A 23,458-nucleotide genomic window follows, 5' to 3' on the forward strand; every position below is an offset into this window, starting at 1 on the left:
TGTCACATGTTGTTTCAAAATTCATCTACCTTCTTTATATTTAAAACAACTCATGTCAGAAATTGCTATTAGTTGACTTCCTTATTCGTGGATACACAGTCCAGATACAGAAAAATTAAGAAGTTTGCCCAGTGATATACAAAGTGATATCAAAAGCTAAACTTTTTAGTTAGGATATGGCCCAAGGCAAAGTTCCCCGTTCTGTAATCTTCCATGCTGTAATCTAGTTCCACCTCCTGTGAGCACAGGCTGACTTCTCATATGTTATATGGTCTAACAAGAAGAGAGCACATCTCGCCGGGCGGTGGTGGCGCACGCCTTTAATCCCAGCACTCGGGAGGCAGAGCCAGGCGGATCTCTGTGAGTTCGAGGCCAGCCTGGTCTACCAAGTGAGCTCCAGGAAAGGCGCAAAACTACACAGAGAAACCCTGTCTCGAAAAAAACCAAAAAAAAAAAAAAAAAAGAAGAGAGCACATCTTTAAAACAGATCCACTGAAAAGATGAAGCACTGCAGGGAAAAAACTGATGTTCTTCAGATTGCTGCAATGCTCTTTGGTAGACACGTGATATACATCCTCACAGATGAGGTAAAATAAAACAGACAAAACCAACCTTCTTTCCCATAATAAGCCAGATGAAGAACAAGAGCAGTGCTCTATAATGCCCATAATTACACCTAGTCATTTACGCATTTATTAAACAGAGTCCATGTGTTAGGCACTGTTAAAAACCCTTACAGTTTGATGCTGGCCTCTGTGTGGGAAGTGTCCTGTAATTTTTCATTAGTGTCAGTGATTTTACAGTTATCGCCTGGTACAGCACAAGCAACTTAACCCTGTCTACATTAACCCTGCAGTACTAAAGTAAAAGGTAGTCCCAATTAAAATAGAGCCTCCCAATACTAACAAACCAGAGTTTCAATACGATGCATTTTAATTACACAAAATGAAATAGCCTTGGTAGTTTCACCTAAAAGATACAATTATACTAGGACTGTCACAGTCTGACTGTGCATCTTAACATAATGACAGCTGTCTAGAGTGATGTTTCCTTATATATCACATGCTGTTTATGATAAATACTTGGTAAGATAAGTAATAAAATTTTTTCTGGTTTGATAACTTTCCATGATAAGTGGCAGCAATCAGCCTCCATGCCAACTTTACAGGGAAATTAATAAACATACAGCAATTTCAAGAATATTTCTGTGGTGATATATTGTGTCCCCCGAAATATTGTGCACCTTAATAAAGCTTATCTGAGGATCAGAGGAAAAAGCCAGCCACTCTAGTAAACATAGAAGTCAGGCAGTGGTAGCAACACCTTTAATCCTAGCATTTGGGAGGCAGATATCCATTCGGATCTCTGTGAGTTCAAGGCCACACTGGGAACAGAGCCATGCAGGGTGGCACACGCCTTTAATCCCAGCACTAACCACAGAGGTCTGGAGGTCTGTACAGACAGCCAGGAAGTGATGTAGCTGTGCAGAGAGAGGAAGTGAGATGCAGAACAGAAAGGCATATAGGCGTGAGTATACAGGAAGTAGGTCTCTTTGGAAGCTGAGGAGCTGGTGAGGTGAGGTTGGCTGTGGCTTGTCCTATTCCCGGGTCTCTCAGTTTTTTACTCCAATATCTGGCTCCAGGTTTTTTATTAATAAGAACATTTAGCAATTCGTGTTACATATTTCTGTTGCATAGGAAGTATTAGAGTATAGAGAGAAATCCACAGAGTCTGTTTAATGGGCAAAGGAATTTATTGGAGGGAAAAACTCACTGTACAGAACAGAATAGTCACAGGTTCTGGAACACTGTTCTGGCTGCCTGATTCAGTCCCATATCCAAAACCACAAGGCAGAGAAGAGAGCACTTACTGGCATCTCAGGTCTTAAGGGTTGCACAGAGGCCACGCCCAGGGGCATGTACCTCAAGGTCACAGGCAGGTAGAGCAGTTATCTGCTGCATCTCTAGGGGCAGTGCTTCACGGTCATAGATAGAACAACTATCCATTACTTTAGAACTATTTTTCTGTGAAATCACATTTTTTTTTCTGTCCCTAACAAATCTTGGTGCTGAGTAACACATTCTGGGGTAATTTCTTCCTTGGACCTTTTATATGCTTCTTCCTGTCAACATGGACATGAACCAGCACTGTTGAGGATTCTCATTAAGCACAGCTGATTTTCTGTTCAATAATTTTTTTCATTTTTCTACAATAATCCTTGAGTCTATGCTTACTGTATCACAGAGTATAGTTTATTAGCCTATAAACCCTTAAGTTCTCTTTTAAATATTAAAAGTCTCTACTTCTTCCATGTTGTCTTCAAAGCTCAGCAGGATAAGCTTGCCTTAACCCCCATACTTAAAATCTCAGATACTACATTTGTTTCTGTCTCTTCAAAATTTTGACTCAGATTTCTCTGAAAACAAGGTCAAAATCTTTTGCTAATTACAAAGTCTCATTCTCTTTATTGTACATTTATAAATTATATCCCTTCATTAAATTTTCAAACAGCAGATCAAATCTTTAAAATGATGGTGTATGCATTGATGCTTCTGCCTCTTCATCAAAACACAGTAATAACAAGAAAGAATGACAGAAATGCATTTTGTGCTTTTATAGTTTCCATTTCATTTGCCGGTTTTCTTGGGTACCAATTACATATTAAAATTGTATCTCACTTTCCCAGACTAGTTTTTATTTGTTTTTGATGCACCACAATATTAAAATGCATTTTAAGGAAGCTAATTTTTAAGTTGTTTAATTTCCCAGAGGCAATGACATTGCAAAATAACTTAAATCAGAGTCCAACTCATAATAAGAAAAAGCATGAATGAAATACATAACTGTAGAGAAACTACATAGGGTATACTTTTCTTTTTAAATGAATTTAGATATTACAATGATTTTCTACATGTTATATTACTTATTTCAGTAATGTCAAATTAGTTCCAAATACCACTTACCAGAAAATGCCAACGTGTAAGCAATTTTTTCTAAAATTAGCACAAATATTCAAAATAACATATAACAAAGTAAAATTAGATAATATCCTAATAACTAGTTTACCTTTGCATTATAGGGAATGTAATGTTTTGATAAAGCTTCAGGCGTATGCATCCATGTTTTGTCTGTAACAGAGAAAATGGAGTATTGGATTAAACCACCAATTTTTATGATGCAGTGTTCATACATTCTCACCTGAAGGAAATTTCTACTGGGGAAGGCAGTCTAACTTCTTGAACTTTCTTAAATTAAGAAAGTAAGATGTTGTAACTGGAAATGATTAAGATGTGTATTCTTTTCCTGCTATAAAAGTCATTCATTAATTTAGTCGGGTGTTGCTATGTAGCCAAGGCTGGCCACAGCAAACTTGCTGTCCTTCTGTTACATACATGCACTTCTCCTGGTTCTCACTTTATAAGAACAACATGGTGGATCTATGAGCAAAAACAATCATGCAATTTAAGACAAGTCTTCTTTTATTTAATGTTTTCATGCATGCCAAGGTATATTTCATAACTGCCAGATAATAAAAAATAATCTGTTCATTTATAGTTAAGATAACTAGCAATCGTATTTGTATATTCTAAAGGGAAAATAAGTTGAGGGAGCAACTGCACTTGAGTGAAGTTGAAATCATCAGTTGATTATGTTCATGGAAACAACAGGCTACTAGGATAACCCTCGTTTTAAATTTAGGAAAGCAATAGTTGAAGGTCTACTACCAGAAGTTTTGAAAATGAATAATATTAAGTGTATTGTTTGGAAATGGTAGACAAATGCAATGAAATATCAGAAATAAAGTAATTCCAAAAGGGATATGTTGAAGGAGAAGGAGCATCCGCTCAGCAGTTAGAGTGTTTTCAGGGCACACATGAGGACCTGAGTTCAGATCTGTAGTATCCATGTAATAGCTGCCCCACAGCACTACTTACTGTAGCACTGGGGAAGCAGAGGCACAAGCAGCCCTTTATTTCTTTGTGCATCTGATCTAGATAAAGTAATGAGCTCTGGATTCAGTGAGAGACTGTGTCTCACAAAATAAGGTGGAGAGTCACTGATGGAGACCCCAACATCAACATCTGGTCCACACACACATGCACAAAGATAGATTTTGATACCAATGTATACTGGATGCTGCTTATATTTATATCATCAATATTTTCATTCAGTGTTGTATTTTACTTATATATTCCATGTAACTTTCCAAATATTCTGGTGAATGTCTATGGGGAGAAAGTAGTCAAGGTTTACATAGTGCAAATTCATCATCATTATTACCTTTTGATTGCATTTGTTGGGGGTAAGCCTTTTAAATATTTGAATATATTTTATTTCTATTAGTTAAGTTTTATGTATATGTTATTCCTCAGGGAACCTTAAACTCAGAATCAATATAACAAATAGAATAGAGTTAAAAAAAATGTCCTTTTTGTTTTGTTTTTCTAATACAAGGCCTCACTATGCAGCCTGGACTGGCCTGGAATTCACTATGTAGACCAAGTTGGCTTCAAACTCTAAGAGATCCACCTGCCTTTGCCTCCTAAGTGCTGGCAACAAAAGCGTATGCCAGTAGAAAACAGAAAAAAGTACACATAGAAAGGGACTATTTGTTACTAACAAAGTATTTTCAAATTTTATCTGAGATGATTATGTTAATAGAAACTAATTGATATCATTAATACATGTTTTACAAACTGGAGGATATTAAGATAAAAAAATTAACATATATTCCTATAAGGTCATTTGTTTTAGGACAATACAAAATACCTATATTAAACACATTTATGTGCTAGCAAGATTCTAAGATAAAACATTGAAGGGTCAATGGCATCATGGCAGAGCACAGCAATGCACAGCACATCATGCAGAACACAGCAAATAAGAGCTGTAAGTGGGTAAAATATTTTGAGAAGCATGCATTCAAGTTTTAAAACACAATATTGACAATGTCATTTCATGAGTGTTAAAGTGGTAGAGTGACAGATCAGTAGTATCTATCACCCTGCACAAAACTCAAGTCCAAGTGGATCAAAAACCTCAACATAAAACCAGACACATTGAACTGATAGAAGAGAAAGTGTGGAATAACCTTGAATGCATTGGCACTGGAGACAACTTCCTGAATAGAATGCTGATAGCACAGGCACTAAGACTGACAACTAACAAATGGAACTTCATGAAACTGAAAAGCTTCTGTAAGGCAAAAGACAGTGTCGACAGGACAAAACGATAGCCTACAGAATAAAAGATTTCACCAAATCCACATCTGATAGAGGACTATATTCATAGACTGTTGCCTAGCCCAACTATCACCAGGGGAGGCTTCCAGCAACTGATGGAAACAGATTCAGAGACCCACAGCCAAACGTTAGGCAGAGTTCAGAGAATCCTGCAGAAGATGGGGAGAAAGGATTGTGGGATTCAGAGGATCATGGACACCACAAGTAAACCCACAGAACCAGCTAACCTCGACTTATAGGGGCTCACAGATACAACAACCAGGGAGCCTACATGGGACTGACCTAGGCCCTCTGCATATATGTTACAGTTGTGTAACTTGGTCTTCATGTGGGACTCCTAGCAGTGAGAGCAGGGGATGTCTCTGACACTGTTGCCTGCTTTTGGGACTCATTCCTCCTGAGTTGCAGCATCCAGCCTTAATAGAAGAGAGGGAGCCTAGTCTCACTGCAATTTGATATGCCATGGCTGGCTGATATCCATGGGAGGCCTGTATCTGAAAAGAAATAGTGAAGGAGGAGTGGATGGAATGGGGTAGGGTGAGGAAGGGAGCTGGAACGAGGACAGGGAGGGAAAACTGCAGTTGGGATGTGAAAGCAAAAAAATAAATTTTAAAAAAGGAAAGAACACTTGCTGCTCTTGCAGAGGACTTGGGTTCAGTTCCCAGCACCTATACAGTGACTCATAAAATGATGGCAACTCCAGCTCCAGAGAATCTGATGTCCTCTTCTGGCTTCCAGAGGGACCAGGCATGCATGTGGTACACATACACTAATGCAAATGTAGTAAACGTAAATTAATCTTTTTCAAAAACCTTATTGAATAGATTCCCATGTTATTTATACTTTTTATGATTACTAGTAAATATGACTAATTCAAGAATAGCTTTTTAAAAAATTTTTAAATAGTCTTGCTTTTTTACATTAAAGGCTTTAAAATAATAGCTGGGGAGATGCCTCGGTTGGTAAAGTGCTTGTTGAACACATATGAAGATATGAGTTCAGATTTCCAGCACTCATGTAAAGAGGTAGGCACTGCAGCTCACAGCTGTATCACTAGATCTTGGAAAGATGAAGAGCAGAGAATCCCTAGGACTTCTGTACAGCCAATGTAACCAATGGGTAAGCTCCATGTTAATGAGAGATCCTATCTCAAAAAAATAAGGTTAACAGTGATTTAGGCATCTGACATTAATGCCTGTCCTCTAAACATGCACACGTATGTATACACTCATGCACACACACATGTACACACACTTGTACACATACATTATATATACAAATAAATTTGCTAGGCCTGGTTGCTCATTCCCATAATTTCTGAACTCAAGAGGCCAGGTCAGGGGGATGACTATAAGTTTGAGGGACTGCCTGGGCTACATAATGAACTGCCACACAACTTGACTACAAAGTGAGACTCTGTCTCACAAAATTAAGAACACTGTAAATTAAGTATTACACACTGAGACAGTAGAAATGTCGGAGATTTATCTTTAAGAAATTTGAAAACATATGCATTTTCTCTTTTCATCTCATTACAAAATTCATCTCATGCTACTGCCCAGGATGACGTAATGTCAGACTGTTAGACAATAGAATGTCATGAGAGTTCATCCCTATCCTGAAGAAGAAAGAACAGAGATTCTTTCTTCAAGTCATTACCACTGAACGACTAGAGCTCCTGTCTGTCACTGTCTCAGACTCAGTAACCTAGAAAGAATGTAGGAACACGGGTGTTCCTGTAGACAGGATAACATGAACATAATATGATTTTTCTTTTTTTGCTGTCAACTTGATTGGACTTGGAATCACCCAGGAGATACACATCCTAGTGTATTTCAGGGACTTTCCAGAGAGGTTTAACTCAAGAAGGATGCCCCACCCTAAAAGTGGTCACCAGCCTCTTGCATGTTTAAAGAGAAACAAAAGAGAGATAGATAAGCCCTGGTGCTGCCTCTCTTTTGCTTCCTAGTCCATGGAGATGTTAGCATCCCAATCACGCATGTCCACTACTGTGAACCTCAACCCTTCTCACCCATAATGGAAACTCCTTCCCCAGACTGTGAAGCAAAATAAATCATTCCATCCATAAGCTGCTTTCAAGTTTCATTTCAACACCATATCAAGAAATGTAACTAAACATATATTAAATTTCCAGAGGATAAGCTGCAATTCCTAACAAAAATCGGTATTCCCACAACATCCAATATGGTAGTTTAGGGGTTGTCTATCATACATAACTTTATTTTTTAGGTAGAGTATTTACAAAACTTGAAAGCTTTCTAAAGAAGTTCTTAGTACCAGCCAAATTTATATGCTGGCAAAAAAAAAAAAAAGAGAGAGAGAGAGAGAGAGAGAGAGAGAGAGAGAGAGAGAGAGAGAGAGAGAGAGAGAGAGAATAAACTATTGGTGTTAACTCATGGATGTTGTTAGTCCTGGAGAGGAGAGTGCAGCTGCTGGCCCTGGTCACCTTGTCTAACCACAGAAGCAGTAAGATGAGACTGTTGTAGAAACAGGAACACAGACATTTTCGACCATGTCCACATTCCTTCCAATTGTACTAAAATCACTTACTCAAATTGAACAGGCACATGAAAGGAAATGCCAACATTTCAAAAATACCTGACAAATGCCAAACCACTCCAATGTTAGCTCATCAAATATAGGCTGTATTTAGATTAAGATCTTATCAGGAAAGATGTAATAATTTCATTATTTTTGTACAATGACAGCTAAACATAACATAAGAATAGCATCTACTTATAGTATATTACATTTAATATGAAATGTTGCTGAGTTAATGGATATAGAATTGAAATTTCCATAAAGAAGAAAATAACTCTTAATTTTTGAATGCCAAACACTACAATTATATTTACTCATCAAAATGTCAAATGACAAGTTAAAGAAAACAAAAGTGAAATCAGCCACATTTATTAACATTTTTTTTGCTCTAAGATTTGTTTTTTAACACAATTTGAATTAAGCAATCCAAAAATGCTAACAGAAAAAAGGCATAAAATAACAGCAATCATTAAAGTCTAACCTATGATTATGATGTTAGTCAGCTTTTAAGAAGTTTTTCAGAATAGCTCAGAAGCATGAGATTCCCATCTATGCAGCATTTTCTCTGTCCCTGGGCAGCCCTAAGACATTAGTGCATCTATAAAGAGCATCACTGAAGGGGCTAGAGCTAAACAAAGGAAAGATAACATCTGTGTTTGGGTACGAGGTGGTCATGGCTTTACCTGTCACTCCTGAACAGTGAATGGGATTGTGTGCATTGACCAAGTAAACTAGATATCTGTGAAATAAGAAATGAGCTCTTCATGATGTAGGGCCTTTTTGTCTGTTTAAAATACTATGCATAGTACATACTGATACTAGTTAGTGAAAAGAACACTTGAATTAGATAGTCTCCCAGTATGGGATTATTACTCCAGATATTACTTGAATTCTCTCATAAAATTGAAGTTTTCCACTTCAAACTAAAATCCTAAACATAATCCTAAACATAATGCTATTATTTTTTCCAGCATATACAAGTATATTTTATTATATAATAAACAGCCACAAACTCACCACCCTATGGGAACAAACGTGACAGATTCTAGAGGGGAACATCTCCCAGGGAAGCTTTGATGAGGCTTCATCAGTGTCCACAAATAAATGACCCCTGTTATTCATCTTCTTTACTAAGGAAGTGAATCCACCAAGTCAGGCAAGATCTGGTCTCTCCCCTCTCCTGAATAACCCTTCACCATTTGATAGCAATCAAAACAGCAGGTAGTAAGTGGAAGGGGAAGGCCCTACTGGGGAACAGAGAGCAGAGGCTCAGACTACTCCCTTTCCTGTGAAGACTTTCAGACCTGAGCCGAGGAAGGACAGATTTCCTACTTAAATGAAGCTGTGAAATTTTCTTTAAAGCACTTTGGGGGATTATGCCTTTTTAACTGTTAACTCAATGACTCAAAATGATTTGCAGACTTTTTCATGGTTGAAGAATGAACAGAGGGTTGGCTATATATCTCCATTGATAGTGTGCTTTTCTGGCACGTATGAAGGCCTAGGTTCCATCCAGCATCCATAACACCAGGTGTGGTAGTATAAGACTATAATCTCAGCATACAGTGTTCTTGTTTAACAGCAGGAGCAGACCCTCTGTGAATTTCTCTTTAACACATAATAGTGTTATCAGTTTTACTGATAGTAAAACTTAAGGTAAAGCGTCTGGTATTAAGTTCTAACCTAGAGGCAGAACAAAATACTGATCAAAAATTTCCTGACTAGGATAATCATAAAACTCAAAAACCAAGTGAAGGAGAAGAAAGTTGGGGAACAATAAAGCAATGCAGGAAATTACAAATCTGTATTTCCGATTTACCCAGGGCTGTCCTACCACTGTGCACACATGTGTCAAACTCAAGTTCCATTGAATTCAAATATGACCTTTGAGATTTGCCAATGAAAACCAATACAAATCTCTTTCTTTCTTTCTTTTAAGATTTATTTATTTATTATGTATACAGCATATATGAATGCAGGCCAGAAGAGGGCACCAGATGTCATTACAGATGTTTGTGAGCCACCATGTAGCTGCTGGGAATTGAACTCAGAACCTCTGGAAGAGCAGTCAGTGCTCTTAACCTCTGAGCCATCTCTCCAGCACACAAATCTCTTTCAAGTAAATATTTATTTCAAGATGAGGATTTAAAGCATTGAGTAAGACAATGGAATCAGATCTATGTGTATCACCAAGTCTGGTCCTTGTGAACCAGCTGATGAGCTGTGACATAAGTATTTTACTGCAGACACTTCAGGGTTGTAGGGCTGTTTCTAGACTCTGCTACTATAGAAAGTAAACACCATTTCTCTTTTAGTAGGTTTTAAATCAGAAGCAAGTTGTAGACATCAATGTCACATTGCTTCCTTTTATTCAGAATAATAAATAAAATGATTTTTCCAGATTTCACAGGTTTGAACAGTGTCTTAAAGATCACATTATGTCGGGAGGCAGAGTCAGGCGGATCTCTGTGAGTTTGAGGCCAGCCTGGGCTACCAAGTGAGTTTCAGAAAAGGCACAAAGCTACCCAGAAAAACCCTGTCTTAAAAAAAAAAAAATCACATTATGTAAATTCCCACTGAATACACTAGTCTCCTATACCACATCCAAGTGTTTGCACCTCTTATATGACAAACAGTAATTAAATATCATTACACCTTCACAAATTTATTAGAATTTTTTCTTCATTAAATCAGTGGCCTTATAGTTTACACTTACTTATCTATCATTACAGCAAATGCCATGGCTGAAAAGATAGCCTTTCAATTAAATAATGAAAAACAGTACTCATGGTATACAGGGAATTCTCAACTATACTTCCTGCGAAAGTGTTAAAGTTATCTCCACTTTTATTTCTGGTCTGGTCATGTTGTATGTGTCAGGGCATTCTTTGCTCATTTTAGTTCCATCAGTAAAGTGCTTGGCTGGCATGCATGGAGCCCTGAATTTGTCCCCAGCACCTCATAAACAGGTGCAATGGTACATGCCTGTAATCCCAACACCTGCATCATGGAGGCCAGATGATCAAAGTTCAAGTTCACTCTCCTAGGCCAGAAAGGGATGCCTGAATCCTAGACTAATCAAAGAGAGCCTGGAGTTGGGTAGAGAATACTTCAATTAGCTTCACTAACATAAAATAGAACGCTAATGCCGCAGTTGCTAGTTTTGGACTATCTATTATCCATATGTTAAATAATCTCAGTTGTTTTTACTATTGGGTCAATTTTTATTACTCATGACCCTTAAAGTCAACTTCCAAAACTGTATATAGATAATAATGCAATAATTAGATTTTCTATACCCTTCTTTGGCAGTTTACAATACCTATTTAAATTTATAGTGTAGAATGCAATCTATAATTACTTATCTGTAATCTTATCATAGATTTCAGATCATTTTATTCTATGCAATTTCACAATATAGCATACAGTTGCTAGAGAACATATAATATGTTCATATGTGTTATGAACTTAGCATATTAAACCTACAATTTAATTAGGGTATAACCAAAATGTATTAATAAGTAGTTCTTGCAGACATAAATTGTTCTAATAAAACTCTATTGGCTTGATAAATAGGAAAAGCTAATGTCTTATTTCTTCTTTATTAGTAATATTGATTTGATTCTCAAGTTCTCTTACCTTTCTTCCTGCTGAAAGCACGGTTCATGATGTGGGTCCTCCCAACTGTTCAGCTCAGTAACACTCAGTATCCTGTTAAAAAATAAATGAAGCATTGCTGACCAACATCCTCTGTGTTTACAAAAGTTTTGGTTTGCTTTTTTGAGAAAAAGTCTTGCTATGTAGCCCAATCTGGCTTCAAATTCAGGGCAGTCTTCTTGCCTCAGCCTCACAAATGCTGGGATTATAGTATACACTGCTACACTCAGTTCTTAGTGCATTTTAAATTACAGAGCTTTTAAAAAATGTTAAATACCCAGCCAAACGAATAGAAACACATGAACTATGAACCAATGGCTGAGAAGCCCCCAACTGGATCAGGCCCTCTGAATGAGTGAGACAGTTGATTGGCTTGATCTGTTTAGGAGGCATCCAGGCAGTGGGACTGGGTCCTGTGTTCATTGCATGAGTTGGCTGTTTGAAACCTGGGGCCTATGCAGGGTCGCTTGGCTCGGCCTGGGAGGAGGGGACTGGACCTGTGTGGGGCGTTTACCCACCCACCCCCACAGTTCCCCAGAGTTTTCTTGAGAGCGAGAGCAGGAAATATTAGATAGAAGGATTTATTGCAGAGAATCTTGCAGAGATAAACAGATAGAAAATAAAGGATAGCCTCGAGAGGGCCCAACAGTCTCTGCCCCAGGGTTTTTATAGACGCCAAGGGGTGGTGCAAAAGACCTCCTCCCCCAGCACTGCCAAGTGCAGACCATCTCAGACACCTGCACTCAGGCCCGTGGTCCTAAATCATCCTCTATTCGGACCTGCTGGGTAAAGCCACGATGAACCCGAGAACGGACTTCCACAGACCTGCCTGGACTGAGTCTACCAGGTTGATCTCAGTCCGCGGGGAAGGCTTTGCCCTGGAGGAGGTGGGAATGGGGGGTGGGCTGGGAGGGGGGAGAACAAGGGAATCCGTGGCTGATATATAGAACTGAACTGTAAATTTAAAAAATAAATATAATAAAAAAATAAATTAAAAAATGTTAAATACTCAACAAGCAATTGTCCACCTAGTCCCACAAGGCAATAGATAAAGATAAACATTATGTAATACTATGAGGGACAGTGTTAAGTGTAATATGTCAGCTCAAAGTCTTTCAAGGCATGCATATTGTTTGTTATATTGCAAAACGGCTGTCCAACTGAGACACTTCATTTTATTCAGCTAATGTTTTCATGTAAAAATTACTTCTAGATACCTTCTCAGTGATACTGCACATTAACAGTTTATGAGGACTTTAAGGTTAGAATCTCTATTTGGAGGCTCAGGAAGAGTTAAGTTTAGGGATGAAAGTGGAAGGAGTGTTTTCTTTAAGAGGCAGACACTCCCGAACTGATGTTACATTGGTCTTTACGTTTAGTAAAATTTAGTTAATGCTGCCAGAATATTCCTAGGTAACTCAAAAAACACTTTGGAATTGAAACACACTGTTCTTTCATAACTCACATTGCCATTTTTACCACTACTTCAATCATATGAAATTAAAATACCTGTTTAATAAAACATTACCTGAGTAAAATGAATTGTCTGAGTTGGACAGCCCCTTTTGCACAACAAAAAGTCCCCCAGCCAAGTGACTGTATGTGTGAATGTATTTATAAAATAATTTTAGTTTTAAAAGCATGTTTTTTTTCCCTTTCTATCTCTGTTGTTAAGAAGATAAAACTGATTGCATTTGTTTTTAACAAGTTCAGAAGAAAAGTAACCCTCTTCTTAAGTTTACAGATGAATATAACAAACAATATGCATGCGTTGGAGGACTTTGGGCTGACATATTGCACTTAACTCTGTCCCTCATAGTACTACACAATGTTTATCTTTATCTGTCTTGTATGACAATCCTGATCACAGGAATCAATGGGAGTTCAACTGAATATCCCAGTTCTGTGTGCTTCCATCTTCCAAACATCAAGAGAGCAAGGGATTTGCGGTAAAGCCTTTCCAAAGAGTGCAGTTGACAACAGAGAAAGACCAAGAACTAACTACAACCCTGGAAACACTTCCCCTACCACATAAGTCAGTCTTTTTCTCGTGATAAGTGTGTCAAGCCGTTCATCCTGACTATGTCAGTCAGCATAGAAGCTACTCTTCCGGGGGTACTCTCAACACTCAGACAAGCCCTTAAAACGTTGGACTGTACAACATCTCTCATTAATCTCATTTTCTAAATACTTTCTCTACTTACTTAAAAGATGAATTTGTAGTCCAGCGAGATGCAACCCAGTCATATGTGAACAATCTCCCCTGAAACCAAGATCTATAACTGTTCATTTCAGAGTACTTGAGAAGAAAGTCTAGAGGTCCATGCAGAAACTCCTCTGACAGATAATCTGAAGAACCACCCTTGAAGTTCAGAGAGAACAGGGCCATCACACAGAAGACAACGGCAATGAGCAATGAGAGAAACCAATTTCAAGAGAATTATATTCATGAGAAATGTCTCACTTGATCAGTGCAGAAAGAATAAAGCCAGAATTAAAACTAACAAACTAAAAGGAAGACCTCCCCCCCAAATAAAACCATTCCCAAGAACATTCTCATCTCAAATGTATACTCAAGAATATGTTAACAATTAGAGAATTATTCACCATCCAGGAAAGTAAAATCCATATAAACTTTCCAGAATCAGGAGCACAACAAAGCCAAAATAAAGAGAAAAATCAAGGAAAGCTGACCCCAGAGAGAAAGGATGATGGATATGGGAGAACTTCTTTGACCTGCTCTCATGTGAAGAAGCCCAGGCTAAAATCAAGGCTCTATGGACATAACGACAGATGTATTTTCCCCAAACTTGTAGTAAGAATTAGTGGCAAGTGAGAAAGTGTGGTGGAAAGAGTGGAACTGAAGACACAGGCATAAAGGCCAGACTGAAACAGAGAAGGAAAGGCTACAAGGAGAGGAGGAAAAAAGGGAAGGAGGAAGTTGGGAAGGAGAGAAGACAGATTCTGGACTGTGGGAAAACTAAGTGGTGGAATACTTCCTGCAGTCAGAGAGGTGAAGAGGAAAGGGAGTATTGAAGCAATAAAGGGTGAGACGTTTTCAAACTTGGTGAAACTATAGACCCACAGATCCAAGAAGCTCAACAAACCCCAAACGTATAAAACAATACAAAACCTGCACCATGATGCACATCATTCAGTTGCTTAAAGCTTCCAATGGAAAAATAAATCTTAAAAGCATCCAGTGAGAAGGAAGAGGTAAGTAAGGGAGACGCAGTAGAAGATGGAGTGAAGGACTGGAGAGGACAGCAGGTCAGAGGAGATAAACAGACATTAGATCTAACTAGACCATTTTTATCTTACATTTTTTTACAACCTATTAACAACAGATGAAACACAGAGGCTGCATTATATTAATTTATTTTAGTTTATGAGTAAAATATTTAAAGATATATAGAGTCAACCAACATTGCTTAAATAAACAACATATTGGGCAGAAACTAAACCACTGATATTTACAGCTGGTTTAAAAGTTTTAAAGAGGGCAGGCAGCCTTTTAAGGAAAAGCAGTTTTCTGCTTATCAAACTGGTATTGAAGTTTTTGTTTTTAAAAATCAAACCATATTGTTATAATTATGGAAACTAGATGTAGATTTAATATTAGAACTTGTAAAATGGTTCTGGATTTCATTTTTACCCTCGTGATTCCATTTGGAATCAACATTCCAGAAATGGTTTTGAAATATTAAAAACTGATTAAAACACACATGAGGTTAATAGATGAAAGTCACTTTAAGATCTTGTTGTTCACAAAGAGGATGCCATTATAATTAAATGTTGTTTAATTCAATGTTCAATTATAGGTAGCAAGGTAAACTTGGAGAAATACAAAACAAAAGCTTCCTTTTTGAATAATAAAGATACATTTCAATTGTACTCTAGAGTCTTTTACACATTTGTGAAAATGCAAGTCTGTGAAGCAGTTGTTAGAAGATGCCAGGCAATCGCAGACCCTGAATTAATTCCACACTCGAAAGTGATACAAAGCAGGTACTAGAACTATTGGAACTGGCTAGTGTGCAAAGGGTAATAGCATCTACATCCTGTTAACATAACACAGCCTGTTTGGGATGCTTGTCTTGATGCAATTAGTGTCTGTTGTAAAGGTTCTCTGCTGAAATCCCCCAATAATGAGACATCTTAGAATATTCTTCATATTTTATGCCTGTATGTTGCAAGCAGCTTTGCACTTATAGATAGATCAAATCTAAGTGACAGCAAGAAACAAAACAAAACAAAAAAACAAACTCAGTGCACAAACAAACCTCATGCCAAGCCAGGTAGTACAGAAGTGTCCTCTAAATTCTGTAATTGGAAATACATGTATGCTTATCATCTGCTTCCTCTAGCACAGGGGTGACCTGGACCTGATTACATTCATAAAAATATTTGCTATTTCCATAGATATGTTTTGGGACATTAGATAGGATGCACTACAAGTCTATCAAGATAAAAAAACAAATATGACAGGGTCCCTGCTTCCAAATTCTTAACCATATTTGGAGGTAGGAGAGAGTGGGCATGGGACTCTGTGAAGAGGCAGAAACCCAATGAAAGATGAGCATGCAAAGATGGACCATGAGGTGACTGTCTCGTTCCGGGGAAAGCCTCAGAAAGGATGTGAGTAGATAACTTCCCAGACCGTCAAAAGCTGAAGTGTGAAAAGGAATGCCTGACTCTGGCAGAGGGGTAATATGTGGGTGGCACTTGGTGATTGTGTGCATGGAGCTCCTAGCCTACCGCGAGCCTTTAGAACACCTCCTGCCCCTCGCCAGACCTCTGTTTTAGCATGGTCTGCATCAGTTGATGGAGCACAAAATAGACTAAGAGGTGCATCTGTGTTCTTGGTTTAATTAATCAAAAAGAAAAGTGATAATATGTACCCTATCTTTCCTGGCATTTAAATTCATGAGTTTAAATGGCCTCATTTCTTTTCTTTTTTTTTTTATTATTAAGAGATTTTTCTATTTATTTAACATATCAACCTCCGGCCCATCCCCCATTCCCACCTCCTCCAAGGCAAATGGGGTGTCAGTAGAGTCTGGTACATTCAGTTGAGGTAGGTCCAGGCCCTTCCTCCCTGCATTAAGGCTGTACAAAGTGTTTCACCATAGGCACTAGGCTCCAAAAAGCCGAATCATGCACCAGGGGCGGGTCCAGATCCCACTGCCTGGGACCCCCCCTAAACAGTTCAAGCTAAACAATTGTCTCACTTATCCAGAGGGCCTAGTTTAGTACCATGGGGGCTCCTCAGCTATTGGTCTACAGTTTTTGCTTCTCCACTAGTTTGGATGGTTGTCTCTGTACATTTTCCCATCATGATCTCGATGTCCCTTGCTCATAGAATCCCTCCTCTTTCTCGTTGATTGGACTCCTGGAGCTCGGCCTGGCACCCAGCCATGGACCTCTGCATCTGCTGCCATCAGTTACTGGATGAGGGCTCTATGATGACAGTCAGGGTATTCAGCCATCGGATCACCAGAGTAGGCCAGTTCAGGCACCTTCTCGACTATTGCCAGTAGTCTATGTTGGGGTCATCTTTGTGGATTCCTGGGAACTTCCCTAGCACCCTGTTTCTCCCTATCCCCATGATGTCTTCATTTATCATACAATCTCTTTCCTTGCTTTCCCACTCTGTCCCTGTCCCAGTGTGGACCTCCCATTCCCCTACGTTCTCATCCCCCATCCTGGGGTGAGGACAGTTTCTTTTCTAAGAGAATTTTGGTAAGGCACATCAAAAGTCATTTCTACAGCTGTGACTCTCACATTGTACAATGAGATCTTGAGCCAATGCTGGCATATCACAAAAGGCTGTGTAGTTATCCAGTGACTAGAACACTGTGCTTGTTCTCTGGTATCAGCCTGGAGGGGCTCCACCACTCAAGTCTCCAGGTGAAGACTTTTATGGGCTCCCACGTCCTTAGGACCAGAAGAAACACACAATTGTCAGAGCAGTCTCTTTCCTGCCAATGTAAACTTGATCCTCACACATGTACTTCAGTGTCTGTGGTATCCTGAGCTAAGGTTCTCAGGCTCTGGCTATGTTTCAGTAGTTACACATTGAGGTTTTCATTATGATTCTTTCCAATGTCAATTAAACTATTTTCTTCCTAGGTTTTCATTATGAAGTTGTGTCCTTAATGAAAGTCAGCTGTGTAATTAAAATGAGATACTTACACAGAAAATAATATCACTAAGAAAAATATTCCCAAAGACTAATGAAATATTTAATAGGAAACACAATTGTCTGTGCTGAAATAAATATTTATCGCATACTTGACTTGTGTAGCTTGGGGAAGACCGCACACGGGATGTTTCCTTCTGAAGCACAAACTTTGTTCTTTGCAGAAATCCCAAGCAATACTAAATCTACTTTAAAAAATCACAGCTATTTTATTGCAACAGTGTGCACACTCCTGTGCTCCCTTATCCTTATCTCAGATGCACACAACGTACTGTAACTTATTAAACCTGCAGCCTTGGTCATTTCACCAAATGCTTCTGTATCTGTATCCTAATAACTGAGAACTGTCAGATTCAACTTCAGAGGTAAAGCTATCTTTGGCAAACCTCCCGAATTCTTCTGAAAGACTAGATTTAACAGTATGGTTGCATAGTTAATGATGTTAGAGTTTAAAACTAACGACTATAGATTTCTAAGACTAAACTATGCATTCTATTTAATCTCTACCCATAAAACAATAGTATAAACTCTGTATTGAGTTTCAAATTTTCCATGTGTCACTGGGGTGTTGCACTTGAAAGGAAGTTGATATTTGAATCTTTTTCCTTCGTAAAAGTGTTGATACACTGGCACTTGGACAACAGGCACAGTTTTTAAATTACACTAAACATTTCCTAAATGTTAAAACTCAGTAATGATAAATGTCTGAACTTACTTCTTTAGTCATTTTATAGATACTTTAATGACTTTTAAGATAAACATAGAAGGGATTACTTTTTAAATTTAAATATTATAATCATTCATCAATTTCTTTGGGATTTCTTTCTTAATTTAATAGAACCATGTTATCATAATCAGCTCATAAGAACATTACACAGCAGAATGACTGTTATAACTATATAGCAGTTCACTGAGATGTAAAGAACTTAGGTCTGGGCAAAGGTTTGAGATTACTTTTTGCCAGCTTTCAAAACAGCCCCACAAAACATATCTTGTCCAGCTTAAGTGGGTGTCCAGAATAATGAAGCCATTTCCTGAGATGAAACCAAGGTATGGGGGAGAGGAAGTCTTCAGATATTAATGCTTTCCTCGCTGTTGGAAACAAGGACTGATGCATTGCTCAGGCCTGCACACAGGACTACTTGGACAGAGCAAAGAACGCCTTCTGCTTTTGCCACTGCTACCATGACCATTTTCCTTTTAACTTTAATGTGGCCATAGTAAGCTCAAATTTGTTAGTTTTCTATATTGCTCACCTACTAATGCTTCAATTATAACTGATAAAACATTTCTCTTTGTCACCTGTTTGGAAGTAATGTACTTGACCCAGAGCCTGTGATTCTGGAAACAAACAAAACTTCAAGAAACTTCCCCTTCTCTTCTAAGTCCAAACACAGCAAAGACCATTTCTCAGGTGGCTTAGGTGAGATTCAGGGTTCTCTCTGTAGTAAGCATAAGCAATTGTGACTCTCCAAAACCCTTTTCTTCACTCTAGAAATGGTTAGCTGAACCACTTGCGCACAGGACTGGAAAAACATGTGCTACCTTTTCTTAATCAAATTTCATTAATGTCTCTTTGGCTCAGGATTCCAAGATGTGAGACTCGCACACAATCCCATCATTCACAACCCTTCTTTCCTGACCTGCTGACTGCTAACCTGAAGGTGAAACATTCTCACATATACTGTCCCAAATCACAGCCTTCTTCACCTCAGCCTACCCTGCATCCAGGTTTCCCTCCCTTACACTTGCTCACATTGTGACTGGCGTGTTCTCCCTATCACATTTGACCCTCTCTCCTTAGAGAAATAATTCTCTCAAATAGCCTCTTCTTACTTAAGGCTAGATTTATTTTTTATATGACAAAGCATCTGAACCTATTTAGAAAACTTTCTGGCAACTAACCTCAAGCTACTTTGCTGAACTAGTTTGAAAATCTTCCTTTCGGGGCGCACTCAAATGAAGTAGCCATTTTATCCCTGCACTAATGAGGGCTTTCATATCTATCTACAACCAGCCATCAAATGAATTAGAAAACGATGCCCTGGAAAAACACATGCATCTGAATGCTAACAGACAGCACTTTCTTCATCCTTAGCATGTAGGAAATATCTATTAAAAACATCAGTTGAATTACAAACCAAATAAAGTTTCTTAAAACAGTACACATTCTATTGATGATGTAAAAACAAACATGTACCTCCAAAATTTGCTGAAAAAAATTTAACAGTTTAAAAGCATGCTGTTTTGAAAATATAATCAGGAAAAAGAAACAAACTTTTAATTTATTTACAATATTTAGTATAAGTGAAAAATATGAGTCTGAGAATCCCCTGCACTGGAACTGACCTCCTATATATCAAGTAAAGTTTCTAAATTGATTTAAAAGATGTAGTTAATGGTTATAATGAGATCCTTCCTTTAGAGTATCCTTGACAGAGTCTCTGTCAAATTATACAGGGATAACTTCACCCCTTGATATAAAGGACGGGTCAGTTTGATCAGCATAATCATTTACTTATTGATACCTTTAAAAATATTTCTTTTGGAGTTGGGAATGTATGTAAGAGGTTAGAATAGTTACCTACAATGTGCAAGAACCAGGGTTTGGTTGATAATAACACATACAGATAAATACATAGGCAAATCTACAGATAAATACATATGCAAATGCATATACACACATGTGTACATGTATATGTTTCTCTAGTAGCTAGTATATGTCAAAATACCTAAAGGAATAGGAAAGTATATTTGTAAATATGAAAAGAACATGTTACTAACAAGTGAACCAGATAAAACAATAAAAAGTATCCATTAATAGTTCATAAAGTACTAGTGGATAGTAACCTGGCCCTGGAAAACCTCAGGAAGTATTTAAAAATATGTGTTCTTTAAAACCGGAAAGGCAAACTAGACAAATGCACAAAGAATCCCCTAAAAATGAAATAAGAAAAACAGTAACAACACAGAAAATGGACAAACGAGAAAAATCGTCAACTTATAGACACGCAAGTAAACTGAGTATCCAAGAGGCAAACAAGCAGATGCCTATGTTACTGGTAATTAGAAAGCGCGGATTTTAAACTACATTAACTCTCACAAACTTAATAGGGAATGTATTCTACACTAGTGAGGAAACAAGATTTTGACAAACGGCTTCACTTCAAGCAAAGCATCCTTTGAACTTCGAATCAACAGTTACCTGCGAGATACTTAGTGTGTTTGTTGCCAAGGATTCCTTCAACCTATTTAAATGAGAAGGTGGGCTTCTAGTTATGCATTCAAGAATAATGTCCTTCAGTTAGTTCTAAAGCACAGCTAGAGTGAAACAGAACTGGAACAGAGTTGTTTTCAGCCACGGTTGACAACCTCTAACTAGTGTGGCTTATTTGAAGAACAGTCTACGGTACTTAAATAAATTTAGTGTTCATATACATATAAATCAAAATCTCCATTATTGGGTATGTATTCCAACAGAGTTTACACAGACCCCACAAAAGGCATGTGTAATTTCACCAGGGTGTCCAGTGTGTTACTGAAGAGTTGCTACCCAGAAGTCCATCTCTAGCAGAGAGAATAAGAAAAAGGTTTTAGATGTACATCATGTAGTACTATGCAGAATAATCAGCTTAAAGTAACAACAGAGAGCATAAAAAACATCAACAAACCATAGGAAAAAATGTTGACTTCAACAATTATGGTGAACCAGATAATTAATTATAAAATTAAATACATATGCCATTTTCAATTCCAAACAAGCACACTGAATAACCATGGTAAACATGGAGAAATGTAATGAAACATTAAAATTCTGGAAAAAGATGATGACCTTGAACAGAAATAGTCAATAACTATTGTTTCCAATGAGCTAAGAAATAAACATTTTTTTCAATACTTTGTGGGTAAAGTCAATAAATACACCTTAATAGAAAGCTGGCAATTGTCTGCTATTCTAACTGATTTGCTCACCAGGGTATCCAAAGTCATGTGATACATTTGAGTTGGTATCAGAGTCCAGTCTTTGAAGACAGGAAAAGGCATGGGCTTCTTTGATGCTAGGGAACCAAAGTCATCTAGATTGAGATGGTGCTATTCAGCATTCCTTTTATTCAGATTCTTTGATACCCCACAGGAGCTTTTCAAACACTTTCTGCTCTTAATTTAGATCTTAAAAGAGTATGTTGCTCCTTCCTTTGAATGAGATAACTGATGTCAGCCTTTTCTTCTTACCTGGTCCTTCAGTTTCTTCTAGAACTGAGCAATGGTGACTGGAAGCTGGAGACTGAAGTCTCAGCACTCAGTCAGAACCCAGTCCATGGTTTTCTTTACTCGTTTCTGGAGGGAACAGAAACTGCACTTTAGCTCATGTATCTTTGCTTTTTGTTCCAGTAAAAACTCAGTTCTTCCGACTCATGAGAATGGGTGCCATTGCCATCCACCATTGCTTAAAGCATACAAGTTACAGATTTCTTTTTCAACTTGTGCCACAAATTTCTTGACATTTTGGTTGCTTTCTCACTGTATTATATCCTCAGGCCCTCTGAAGTTCTGTTTATGTCTGTTTCAAAGGGAGAGATGATTGGTCTAAACTGATGGATGAATGTTGAAGAAAAGAGGGAGAGAACTGAAGAATAACAGCCACTTATTTTAAAATGAACGATGTTACAAATAAAGAATGTGTGCTTGGAAAAGGCAAAATTTGAAGAGGAATTCAAGACTTTTCACTGGAGGGCTAGAGACCTGACTATGTGGTTAAGAGTACTTGCTAGCCAGGTGGTGATGACACACTCAGGAGGCACAGGCAGGCAGATTGGTGTGAGTTCAAGGCCAGCCCGGTCTACAGAGTGAGTTCCAGTACAGCAGGGCAACACAGAAAAACCTTCTCTCAAAAACAAAACAGAACAAAACAAAAGCAGTGCTTGCTACACAACCATGAGGACAGAGTTCAGATCCCAGTAACTACCTGCAGGTCAGGCAGCCTGCCTGCAGCTGCCTGTGACTACAGCTCTGAGGCTTGGCACCCCCTTCTGTCCTCTCCGACCATTCAGGCTTACTCTTTTGCACACACCCATAAATAAATTCACACGCGCGCGCGCGCACACACACACACACACACACACAGTTGAGACAGAGAGAGAGGTGGGAGAGGGACTTTTAAAAAGGCTTCTCTTTAGGAAATGGTCATTCCGAGATGCCAATTGGACAGCTCAAAATGAGTGGCTGATTTAAGGTTTGTGGGATGGTAGGTAAGGTAGGGACGTATACATGATGACAAAGTATCCAGCTTACAGATGATGGCTCAGTTAAGAATGTGCTGGCGAGTCTTAAATATCAACTTGACACAATCTAAGGTCCAGTAGTTAAACAAATTTAGGATTCACAGGCATATAAATAAAAAAATCTCCATTATTGGGTATGAATCCTAACAAATTCTGTAATGAGTTTTTCTCTGTCCCACCAGACAGGTCCTCAATAATGACACAGAGACTTCTTAATTATGGGAGCTTGGCCTTAGCTTAAGCTTAAAACTTAAATTAACCATTTATGTTAATCTGCATACTACCATGTGGCTCATGGCTTTTATTTCTCCTCCTGCATGTCCTGCTTCCTCTGCATCTGGCTGGCAACCCTGCTTTTCTTCCTCTCTAAGTCCTTTCTGTATCCAGAAGTCCTACCTAACCTCTTCCTGCCTAGCTACTGGCCATTTAGCTCTTTATTAAGCCAAGCACAGATGTGAAGATGTGATACAACTTCACACAGTATAATGGATATTCCACAACAAAATTCCATA

At 38.2% G+C, this 23,458-nt stretch overlaps 1 protein-coding gene across 1 annotated transcript in view; it reads right to left on the minus strand.

Annotated features, from left to right (window-relative positions):
- Positions 1-23,458, minus strand: part of Gulp1 (GULP PTB domain containing engulfment adaptor 1) — a 257,448-nt gene that overhangs the window by 86,623 nt on the left and 147,367 nt on the right. The window contains exons 2-3 of the mRNA XM_059278350.1: positions 11,445-11,516; positions 3,067-3,128 (exon numbers count right to left, since the gene is read on the minus strand). Coding sequence (XP_059134333.1) covers positions 3,067-3,128; positions 11,445-11,472 — 90 coding nt within the window. The 5' untranslated portion in view covers positions 11,473-11,516. The remainder of the gene's footprint in view (positions 1-3,066; positions 3,129-11,444; positions 11,517-23,458) is intronic.

This window comes from Peromyscus eremicus, chromosome 13 (assembly GCF_949786415.1).
Source record: "Peromyscus eremicus chromosome 13, PerEre_H2_v1, whole genome shotgun sequence".
NCBI classification, from domain to species: Eukaryota; Metazoa; Chordata; class Mammalia; order Rodentia; family Cricetidae; genus Peromyscus; species Peromyscus eremicus.